The following is a 12,611-nucleotide window of genomic DNA, read 5'->3' as shown; positions in this document are numbered from 1 at the left end:
TGCCCCCAACAATCTGGGTCCTCATTTTACCTACCTCGGAAGGATGGAAGGCTGAGTCAACCTTGAGCCTGGTGGGATGCGAACCTGCACTAATTGCAGGCAGCTGGTGTTACTTAAGGAGGCATTAGCCCACTGCTCCACCAAGGCTCTTGTGTTTTGTGTTTTTTTTTGTAGTATTAAGAGTCTTCAATTTCCCTTACATAGGTTGGATGATTGATGCCAAGGCTGCGACTTGAAAGCCAGAGTTTTTAGGTCCCTAGATGATTACGAATATAAATTTGGACAAACTCTGGAGATAGTGGAAGACAGAGGACAGTGGCGTGCTATGGTCCATGTGATTGTGAGGATTCAAACATGGCTTAACAATTGAACACAATTAAACAGCAACGATGATTGTGCTTCAGGGTCACTTTTTAAAATTAATTCTAGAGTGGCGTCTCCCTGAAGTAATAAGGGAGAGGCCACTGTAGAGTTAATCTGAAAAAGTGACCCTGATCTGTTATAAGATGTAACCCTTGTATAAATAATAGGAGACAGCAATTCATAATATGGTTATATTTTGCAAACATGCAAGCAGGAAACATCCAATAAGGTCCAACACAGACCTGTTTGCCTACCACAGAGATAACTTTTCTAAATGAAGGGGACCATTAGCTATGAATAGAAGGGATCAAACTTTTTTTAAAAAACCAAAGATTTGAAATAACAATAATAGAGGTTAGATTAGTATGTAACCCCCAGTTTGTACCGTATCCTTGTACTGCCAGCTTTGTGAACTGCATATATTTGGTTGTGTTTTTTTGTTTTTCTTTTTAAATACATTTCATCTCTGATACTGATATAAGCTGTTCCGGGTTATGGAAGAAACCAACACAAAGTTTTAATGTTTTGTCATTTATAGAACTACATTATTTTTGTAGAAATGATGAGTTTTTGTAATAGCCGTGCAACTGAATATTTTGGATTCCTTCCTAAATTTCAGTTAAATTCTGGACTGTGGTGATGTTTTATCTCTAGCTAAATCTAACATAGTTTCCTACTGCTCTGAGAAACTCAGATTTGCAATTGATTACTTTGCTATTTGAGAGAAAAATTACGATGCTGTATTGATGAAGAATTAAACCCCAGATTTCTGTATCGCAAGTGAAAATTACGCCATCAAATTTACTTCCAACAACATTAATCTACAGAATCAAATTATCCGGATTCAAAGATCCCAGGCAGAATGGCTAATTTCAATTCCAAGGTTCAGAATGGAATACATTACATACTTGATGATCTTTTTCTAACCTGCTCCTTCAGGTCATTGAATGGTGCACCCATGGTCACTCTGCCTGGGTTCATCAACCTTGCTGCTGGTCATCTTCTTCTTCTCTTTCCTTGAACCTTTTCCAGCATCAGAGTCTTCTCTAGAAGATTTGGTCTTTGTGTAATGTGTCCAAAAACCCCCTACAATCCAAAGATGGATGTATTTAATTTATATGGCTGCCCAACTTGCAGGACCAAATCTGCCAACCTACATCTTGGTAAAAGCAACAGATAAAAGAAATGTAAAGAAAAGCCACAAAACGAATCATGTCCAAGGCTACTCACCTATCTGCACAATTAAGCTTCTTAAAAAAATTATCTATTGGCCTGTTGCTTGAGAGGAAAAAGGAAGATGAAAAGTAGTATTTTTCAAGTGTCTGCAGATAGTTTTATTCTAATCAAGACTAGATATCTATTTTGCATAGATCACATCTATCGCTTATCAGTCATAGATGAGAGATCCTTCTTTCCCAATACTTTTTAATTTGCCCTTTCATTTGATGAATGTATCGATGCATGCCATCTTATCAGTTCACTGAACTTCTTAATATTTATTTTTGTTACCTAGTTGGTATGTTTTTCTGCTGGTGTTTCTTCTTTAAACTTTGTCTCTTGTTTTCTTATTTAGAGACTGCAGAGACATTAGAATTACATTCATAACTTCAAGCACCAATTCATATTGTGGAGCAATGCAGCTCTTTATGCTTCTATTTATGTAGGTAGGTGCAGGAAAGTAACTGCTGGAAAAGGATGGAAATAGAGGAAAACAAAATTAGGTGCAGAAGAGAAGGGAGAGGTAAGTGGAAAGGAAAAGAAGAAAAGAGAGAGGACTATTTAAGCCAGGAGTCCGCAAACTCTTCAGTTCATCAACCCCCTCATGACATTTCAGATAGTTTGATACCTCCCTCCCCAACATTAATTACGTGAAATAATAAATACTACTTTGACCAACAATACTATAGCTAACCCTAATAACAATAACATCATCCCCTTAGATCAGGGGTTCCCAACTGGGGGTGCAAGCAGTTCCTCCTAAGAAATGTAAAGATTGCACAAAGTATTTAATTATTGCCTGAAGATTCTATCACCAAAGTTTGAAGAGCAGATTTTGAACAAGTCCTCTCACAGTTGGGCTGTTTCATTTACAAACGTTGTTGTACAATATGGATTTTCTGTTCATTTTCCCAGTTCAAGCAGGCCTGAAGGCCAAGAAAAGCTTGTGAGAAAGGGTCCTGGATGTTGCTGCCCAAGATGGCATAGCATCTCTTAAATGTGCTAATTCTTGTAGTGGCTGGCACAGGATAAATCAGTTTTCCAGACTGAAATGAAATGTGTTTAACAATTTACGTGCCTCAACACCTTAGAAGTGTTTTCTCTAGAGCATGGTTTGAAAAACCCGATTCTATGATAAAGTATGGGAAGTATGTTCCTTTTGCAGAAAGATTGGGTATATGTGTCAGTATGTTGTTACGACTACATTGTACATATTTTCTTTGATGGTAAACTATACTCTGTGTAAGAGTTGATGGCCTAGGTCAGGGGTCGGCAACCTCGGCTCTTTTATGACTCGTGGACTTCAACTCCCAGAATTCCTGAGCCAGCCATGCTGAGGGGAAGGGAGAAGTTTCCATGCTGAGCCATGCTGGCTCAGGAATTCTGGGAGTTGAAGTCCACGAGTCATAAAAGAGCCGAGGTTGCCGACCCCTGGCCTAGGTCCTTTTTGAAATCTAAGATACACTGAGACACTCAGGATCAATTGTTAAACTTTTGTAGGGAATCAGCTTGCATATTATTTCGAGGGCTGAATCTTTTATCAAAGACTATCAGGAAGAGGATGGATCACTTAGAACTGATTGGGGAGTTCCACAGGGGAGATGATAGAAAAATATGTTCTAGCTTTTTCAGAATCGTTTTTATAAGTCTCTTGATATTTATTGATTAATCAATAAAATAACTGTTGCTGTAGTACTTGGATTTTTAAATTCTGAGCCTCAGTGTGTTAGAAGCAAAAGGGAGAGTCTGTCTGTTCGTGGTAGAAACATGAACATAAAACCAGAAAATTTAGAAAAGATAGAAAGATAAGGATGCCTAGAAATTTAAGAACGTTCATATCTGTTTTAGATACTTTAACGTTTGCTTAGATACGTAAGTATAAAAAGTGAATTGCTGCAAACATTTTAGTTTTTTGCTTTTCTTTCCTTCGGTTGGCAAGACGTAGGCAGCTTCATATTTAAGTCAAAACTAGTTTCCTTTGCTGTATCATAAAACTTTCAGTCCAATCAGCAACTGCATTTAAATACTGCAAATTGTAGCAGCAAAACAATAATTCTGCTGATTAGCCCCTTTCCATTTCTTGTAAGTGAACTGTTTATGCTGTTGAGTACCTTTTGAAAAAAGAAAAAGCCAAAACAGCCTTGATTAGTCAAGGAGTAATTGGATGACTTGATTTTAGCAAGAGAATGAATTGGTTGATGATAGCCTGTAACTAAGTGTAGTGGTTCTGTTCAGAGGAATACATAACATAGAGTCATCAGATCTTGACAGGTATAACATAAGCATTGACAAAAATCTCTGGATGTTTTGAAATAATTGTCATATGGACGGTGTAAGAAATGGAAGAAGTATGTGCATATTGTAAAAGAGTATCAAGGCAGCTTGTAATTTAAAGGGTGCCTATAAAATATAGATGGAATTTATCATGTTAAAATATGGGAAGAAGCAGGGTAGAAGAATACATAAATACCTGCAGAAACCATGCTTCTTTTATTGTGTTATAGGAAAATGATATCTGGGCTGTTGTTGAAGTGAAACAGATGATAGTGACCTTTAAGACTGTGAAACAGCCTTCAAATGTGAGTTGTTGAAAGAGCAAAAAAAAAATATACAGTCTAAAGGAAAATTTCATGCAGACTAATTGAAAACATTTTAGAGTCAATTCATAGAACTTTGAATTAGGAGAAATTGAAGGATAGGCTGTTTTAGATTAATAATAATAGGTTCCTTGGGTGCAATAAAAAATACCCTGCCACATAATGCCCAAGACTTAACAAAATGTCAATAAGAAAGAGAAAAGGCCTGGGTAGTGGACATTGCAGTACTCAGAGACAGCAGAACTGGAGAAAAATCACAAAATATAAAAGCCTGCAAATGGAATAGAATGCCTAGGGCAAAAGAAAGCAAAAGTAATTTTAAAAATGTAAGATTTAATAAACTGGCTATGATGATTCCATGGGTATTGGTACACTGGGTGCCATACTGGGTACTTAAAAATATGCACACTGGCAGAATTTCCATCTTATCAATTATAAAAGGCCATGCTGCTTGGATCCACACGTGTACTTCAGTGGAAATGAAGGCCAATAAAAGTCAGAGAACTGGCAACTATGATTTCACATTTTTGTGTACACAATAAGGGTGGCTAGATAAAAAAAAACCCTCATGAACCATATTTGGTACACAAACTGGAGACTCTACCTCTGTCATACAAAGGCACTGGAAAATGATCATTTTTGTGCAGCTTAATATTTAAGTGTAGCAAGTTACGCTGAAACTATCATGTGGTATCTCCTGAAATCTTCATTATCAATCCCTTTAGCATACTTGGTTTTTAAAAATGCAAGTACAAAAATATGCATACAATTGCACTCATATTTAAGGGATCATATTTAAAATGTTTTTCTGAGACAAACCTATATATGACACATTTCTTATAAAAGTGAATAAAATTTAAATATTAAGATAACTACATTATTTTTATTCTTGTTAGCTGCGAAGTCATGTCCGACCCATCGCGACCCTATGGACAACGTTCCTCCAGGTCTTCCTGTCCTCTACCATCTTCTGGAGTCCATTTAAGCTCACGCCTACTGCTTCTGTGACTCCATCCAGCCACCTCATTCTCTGTCGTCCCCTTCTTCTATTGCCCTCTATCTTTACCAGCATTAGGCTCTTCTCCAGTGAGTCCTTCCTTCTCATTAGGTGGCCAAAGTATTTGAGTTTTAGCTTCAGGATCTGGCCTTCTAAAGAGCAGTCAGGGTTGATCTCCTCTAGGACTGACCGGTTTGATCGCCTTGCAGTCCAAGGGATTCGCAGGAGTCTTCTCCAGCACCATAGTTCAAAGGCCTCAATTCTTTGGCGCTCAGCCTTTCTTATGGTCCAACTTTCACTGCCATACATTGCAACTGGGAAGACCATAGCCTTGACTATATGCACTTTTGTTGACAGGGTGATGTCTCTGCTTTTTAGTGTGCTGTCTGGATTTGCCATGGCTTTCCTCCCAAGGAGCAAGAGTCTTTTAATTTCTTGGCTACAGTCCCCATCTGCACTGATCTTGGAGCCCAGGAAAATAAAATCTTGTCACTACCTCCATTTCTTCCCCATCTATTTGCTAGGCATTAAGAGGGCCGGATGCCATGATCTTGGTTGTCTTAATGTTGAGTTTCAACCCAACTTTTGCACTCTCCTTCTTCACCCGCAACAAAAGGCTCTTTAGTTCTTCACTTTCTGCTTTGGAGTGGTATCATCTGCATATCTTAGGTTGTTGATATTTCTTCTGGCAATCTTAATTCCAATTTTTGATTCATCTAGCCCTGCCTTTCTCATGATGTGCTCTGCATATACAGTATGTTAAATAAGCAAGGTGACAGTATACAGCAGATATGTCAAACACAAGGCCCGGGGGCCGGATCCGGCCCGCAAAGTGGTTTCATGTGGCCCGCGAAGCCATCCTGGAAACAGTGAGGGAATGGCCCCCACTGCCTTGGCCCTGGCCCAGAGACCCTCCTCCTGCCAGAGACCCCCAGATCTGTCCCACTCCTGCCCAGGCCCCCATAGGCACCCTTCATGCGAACGATGTAGAGCTGACCACACCCACCCAGTAGGCCATACACACTCTAGCCACGCCCACCCAGCAGGCCACGCCCACCCTGGCCACGCCCACCCGGCCCTCTGATGACAACTGCAATGCTGATGCGGCCCTCAATGAAATTGAGTTTGACACCCCTGGTATACAGCCTTGCCGGACTCCTTTCCCAATTTTGAACCAATCAGTGGTTCAGTGTCCAATTCTCACTGTTGCTTCTTGGCCCACATATAGGTTTCTCAAGAGACAAATAAGATGGTCGGGTACGCCCATCTCTTTAAGGACTTGCCACAGTTTGTTATGATCCACACAATCAAAGGCTTTAGCATAGTCAATGAAGCAGAAGTAGATATTTTTCTGGAACTCTCTAGCTTTCTCCATGATCCAGCGTATGTTGGCAATTTGATCTCTAGTTCCTCTGCCTCTTCGAAATCCTGCCTGTACTTCTGTAGTTCTCGATCCACATACTACTGGATTCTAGCTTGTCGGATTTTAAGCATAACTTTACTAGCATGAGAAATAAGTGCAATGGTGCGATAGTTTGAACATTCTTTAGCACTGCGTTTCTTTGGAATTGGAATGTAAACTGATCTTTTCCAATCCTGTGGCCACTGTTGAGTTTTCCATATTTGTTGGCAAATTGAGTATAGCACTTTTACTGCATCGTCTTTTAAGATTTTGAATAGTTCAGCTGGAATACTGTCACCTCCACTAGCTTTGTTGTTGCTCAGCTTTTCTAAGGCCCACTTCACTTCACATTCTAGGATGTCTGGCTAGAGGTCAGTGACCACCTCATTGTGATTATCAGGGACATTAAGCTCATTCTTGTATAGTTCTTCTGTGTAATTTTGCCACCTCTTCTTAATCTCTTCTGCCTCTGTTAGGTCCCTGCCATTTTGATCCTTTATCATGCCCATTTTTGCATGAAACGTTCCCTTCATCTCTTCAATTTTCTTGAAAAGATCTCTGGTCCTCCCTATTCTATTGTTTTCTTCTATTTCTTTGCACTGTTAAGAAGGCATTCTTATCTCTTCTAGCTATTCTCTGGAATTCTGCATTCAATTGGGCGTATCTTTCTTTTTCTCCCTTGCCTTTCGCTTCCCTCCTTTCCTCAGCTATTTGCAAAGCTTCCTCAGACAGCCATTTTGCTTTCTTGCATGTCTTTTTCTTTGGGATGGTTTTAATTGCTACCTCTTGTACAATGTTGCAAACCTCTGTCCATAGTTCTTCAGGCACTCTGTCTATCATATCTAATTCCTTAAATCTATTTGTCACCTCTACTGTATATTCAACAGGGATATGATTTAATTCATACCTGAGTGGTCTAGTGCTTTTCCCTACTTTCTTCAGTTTAAGCCTAAACTTTGCAAGGAGAAGCTCATGGTCTGAGCCACAGTCAGCTCCTGGTCTTGTTTTTACTGACTGTATAGAGCTTCTCCACCTTTAGCTGCAGAGCATATAGTCAATCTGATTTCTGTGTTGACCGTCTGGTGATGTCCATGTGTAGAGCCGTCTCTTGGGTTGTTGGAAAAGAGTGTTTGCTATGACCATCGTATTCTCTTGACAAAATTCTATCAGCCTGTGCCCTGCTTCATTTTATATTCCAAGGCCAAACTTGCCTGTTATTCCGGTTATCTTTTGGCTTCCTACTTTAGCATTCCAATCCCCCATGATGATAAGGACATCATTTTTGGGTGTTATCTCTATAAGGTGCTGTAGGGCATCATAGAACCGGTCAATTTTATCCTCTTCAGCACTGGTGGTTGGGGCATAGACCTGGACATCTGTGATATTGAATGGTTTGCCTTGGATTTGAACTGAGATTATTCTGTCATTTTGAGGATTGTATCCCAGTATTGCTTTTCCTACTCTTTTATTGACTATGAAGGCTACTCCATTTCTTTTGAGGGATTCTTGCCTGCAGTAGTATACCTGATGGTCATCTGAATTAAATTCACCCATTCCTGTCCATTTTAGTTCGCTGATACCTAAGATGTCGATGTTCAGTCTTGTCATCTCTTGTTTGACCACGTCCAGCTTCCCTTGATTCATGGATCTTACATTCCAGGTTCCTATGGAGAAAAAATCTTTACAGCATCGGACTTTCCTTTCACCACCAGACACATTCACAGCTGAGCGTCCTTTCGGCTTTGGCCCAGTCGCTTCATTCTTTCTGGCTCTACTAGTACTAGCCCTCTGCTTTTCCCCAGTAGCATATTGGACGTCTTCCGACCTGAGGGGCTCATCTTCCAGCGTCATATCGTTTTGCCTTTTGGTACTGTCCATAGGGTTTTCATGGCAAAGATACTGGAGTGGGTTGCCATTTCCTTCTCCAGTGGATCACGTTTTGTCAGAACTCTCTGTTATGACCTTTCCGTCTTGGGTGGCCCTGCACGGCATAGCTCATAGCTTCATTGAATTACGCAAGCCCCTTCACCACGACAAGGCAGTAATCCATGAAAGGGAACTACGTTATAGTGTTATGTTATTACATTATACTGCGAAGAACATTGTATCCAACTCTGTATAGATAGCAGTGTGGGCAGCTAGATGTTGCAAATACAATTTGTATTTGATCAGTAACTGGAATTGTACTTCTGGGTGCATGGAAAGCTAAAATCATAGTGATTATTTTTTCAAGATGATGGTAGATTAATTTCCTCTTTTTATATGTGAATAGTGAAATTTTAGGTTTAAAATAAACCTTTCTGTTTTCCCCCCAGAAAGATTGTAATTTTTAATCCAGTCGCTACCATTAGTTACTCTGGGTATATTCTGATTGATCAGTTTAAAATCTAATTTTAAATAACAGTCACTACCAGTTTGTAGCTAAGTAAGTTGAATGTGTATTTTGACACTGTGTTTGCCTAAGGAGCTTTCACACAACCTGGAATAGGTTTAGTGAAGAAAAGGAATTGACACTAGAAATTGGCTTACAAAAAGAGCTTGAAAGATTTGGGAATGTTTATACCTGAAAAGAGAAAAGGGATGGGAAAGAAGAGGAATGACAATATAAGTATCTTAAAAGTTATTACATAAAAGATGGTCTAAAGTTTTTCTTTATTAGTTCAGAGTGAGAGAGGATGTGAAGTAACGGTTTGGATTAGAAAAAAAGCAGATTTTAATTGAATTTAAGAAAGAAAAGCCTTTTCTAATCTAGGGGATAAATTATAATTATAGTTATGTTTATAAAACATATTTCAAACAATTTGATCAAGTGGAATCTACTAAATTCTGTAGTTAAAGTTTACTTCTAAAAGACAAGTTATGTAACTAATCTTCCTAAATTAAGATTAAATAAATATCAAAGAGCAACTTTGTTAATTTAATAAATTAAATGCATTAATTAATTTCCTGTAATCAGTCAAGTGTCTTTGCTTAATTTTTGGCAGCTCTTTATTTTTCTTTGGAATTCTTTTAAAGTTCTGACCTTACTTCCATTAGGATAAGCCCCGCTAAAAACCGGACTGTAAAGTAAAAGCACTTCCTCAATTTTGGCAAGATCCCAACAGTTCTTTGCATGATTAAAATGTTAAATGTAAATCCATACAAAGTTGGAATAAAACATGTGTCTAAAAAAATTCTCAAATATTTAAGCGATGAAAGCACAGGGACAAAAAAATATCAGTCATAGGACGAATAAATGAGATGGTAAAGTGACAAGAAAACACCTAAATACTTCCTTTTACTATTATGGTCAAGGGGTAACGAAAATACAAGCTAGAGCTTGGGAAAGAAGGATATGATTCCTGTAAAGTAGGATCAAGGTGGGGAATGCAAATCACCACCACCATCATCATCATCTCATATTATTTTACCTGATGAGTTTCTTTTTAGATATTTTGAAAATGCTGTTATTGCAGAATAAATTGGTCAGATTAACCAGTGCTGGTTGTAAGCATTAAAAAGATCTTCACATGTTTTCATTTTTCTTTTAAAAAAAAATAAACACTTCAAAGGATTAGTATTGACCCGCGAAGGCATATGTGGCCACTTGAACTGAGCTGAGCAATGTCAGGAAAAAATTGTACCTCACAATGTTTTTTGGGGGGGAAAAAATACCAGATGACAAGCTGCTGCCTGTATTTTTCAGTTGTATAATTAGAAGGGAAAAGATTAGTTTTAACATGCACAGTTTTCAAAATGAAGACACAGTGATATTCCTCACACAAGGAGAAGGTGACATGAATTGGTCTGATGTGTGGCTGACATCTTTTCAGAAATACACGGGAGGTTTTGTTTTTCATGTAGCCTAGGTGTTTCAGAGTACAGCGTTAAATTTCACTATCCAAATTCAATTAGAAAAAAGAATTGGGTCATAAGATTTTTTTTTTAATCAGGAGGTTATTATAATTGGCAACACTAAAAATGTTGTAACCATGCTAAACTGTGTTTAAAGCATTGTGCCTGAAGTTAGTGGGTTGATTCTGCTATTACATGGTGTCAAAAAATTTCATCATGAATTATTCATGAATAAGCCTACAATTTAAATTATAGTTTGCTATTAATAAATGTTTAATTTTTGTTTTCATGCGATTCTTTATTGATAACTCAAGAGTATCCCAGTTGAATTATGTTGCCACATTATGTCTTCAGAAGGGCATAAAGTCAGTACACATGCTTCAGTAATATCTGGTTGTTTTACCCTTATGTTTCCAGTTGGCAATTTGAAATTATGGCTTCAGCTGCACTTTAAATATGTGATAATAGCATGTGTTTCTAATAAGGGCCAGCACCATTTTGTTGAGATAGCGTGAATGGTTGTCACTCATATATGACAAATGCACCTTCATCTGCTTCTTTGATGGCCCCCTAAAAACCATACCCTCAAATCAGACCGATGAAATTAGCTGCTGTGTAAATTGTGTGTCTGAGTGGTTCATTATCTAATCACCGTCAGAACCATAGTGATAAAGTAGTTGGAAGCAGAGAAGAGGTCTGCCAGATGATTTAAGGCCCTTGCCCCCCCCCTTTCTTTTCGTAAATTCTGTTTCCCTTGGAAACCCATTACTATACTAGAGAACTTCACCATTCTTTGACGGAACTTCCTGACACTTTCAGTGTTTACTTTATTCTAAGCCTCTGTGTTTATCAAATGAGATATAAAAACATTTTTTTCTCAACCAGCTCTAAGACATTATGAGATGATGTTGATTCTGACTCAAAAAAAAAAAAAAGAACCCTGGAAAATTTAAAATATTATTGTGTTCTGCCCTCGCAGCCATGACTACTGGATTGTGCTGTGTCTTAATTTTTACCCCTGTCCTGGGTTTGTTTTGTGCGACTATTTGTGTCTACCATGCTTGTGACATTTTAGGGTACTTTGAGCGCATTTTTGTTAGCTAAGAATATTGCTTTTAACAACCCACTTTTGCTTCCACAAAGGATCGTTTGATGATGATGATATCACACACATTGAAGGAAGCGTGGAGCCGGTTCGTGACATTGAAATAATACATGAAGAACTTAGACTAAAAGATGAGGAAATGATCATGCCCATTATAGACAAATTAGAAAAAGTGGCTGTACGAGGAGGTGACAAGAAATTAAAACCTGAATACGTAAGTAAGAAAATGTTCTATTTCAAAGGTTTATATTTTGTTTTTTTTATTATTATTATTATTTTTATTTTTATTATTTACATTTATTATTTACATTTTGGAATACAAAAAACCCCCCTCTCCCCCTCCCCTCCCCCCAACCCTCCCCAACCCTCCCCTCCCCTCCCCCCTCCCCGACTTCCCAGAGCTAAATACAGGGTATAAAAACACAAACAAACATAATCTAAAATATACAAACAACAATAAGATATTAAGTTCTATCGCACTTTAACTCTTAATAAAATAACTACAAGCTAATTATACATCATATAAATCCGCTACTTTATATTTTGGAGTGTAGGATTGGTTGGTTGGTTGGTTTGTTTTGAAAACAGGATTGCCACATTAATGATTGTCAGATTATCATTGGGTTTTACTGCCCTGGAAAAAAGGCACTAGTTTCTTTTGAACTTAAACTATTCCACCAGTATGTATCAAAATGCAGTAGTATGTTCTTTTTAGCTGTAGGTATTTATGTACTTGGTTGTATAAATAGGTATTTTTTTGATAATATAACTACAGTGGTGAAGATTTATTATTTGTAATTTAATAGAGAATGTGTAACCTCTGCATGTGGGTACAGTCTTCTTAAAATCTGTCAAACTAATTCAAGTACTACAGAATAACAATGATGTGGATCAAATGCCATTCAATCTGCAATATTCTTTGAGTTTAATTTATCTTGTTGTTATTGATGTTGACACATATCAATCCACTGGAGGTCCAATTTGGATTGGGAGAAAGATGTTTTTTTTATACTTCCTTCTCTAGGTCTGGGAGAAAATAGCGCTTTCTAAGTCAGGCGGGCAGCTTTTATATCTACTGGGGGATTAGAACCAGGG

The 12,611-nt window shown here is 38.0% G+C and overlaps 1 protein-coding gene across 4 annotated transcripts in view; it reads left to right on the top strand.

The window, feature by feature from the left end:
- The window catches only part of OLA1 (Obg like ATPase 1), a 111,577-nt gene that overhangs the window by 36,226 nt on the left and 62,740 nt on the right, over positions 1–12,611 (top strand). For 3 of the 4 annotated variants that reach the window (XM_081314452.1, XM_081314453.1, XM_081314454.1), the window contains exon 5: positions 11,555–11,730. In XM_081314452.1, the coding sequence (XP_081170578.1) occupies positions 11,555–11,730 (176 nt within the window). Of the gene's footprint in view, positions 1–4,085; positions 4,161–11,554; positions 11,731–12,611 lie in introns of all 4 variants that reach the window. The other variant, XM_081314455.1, reaches the window with a different exon arrangement.

This window comes from Vipera berus (assembly GCF_964194415.1).
Source record: "Vipera berus genome assembly, chromosome: 1".
Lineage (NCBI taxonomy): Eukaryota > Metazoa > Chordata > Lepidosauria > Squamata > Viperidae > Vipera > Vipera berus.
Note: the sequence above shows the minus strand (reverse complement) of the source record. Positions and strands in the feature narration are given on the sequence as shown.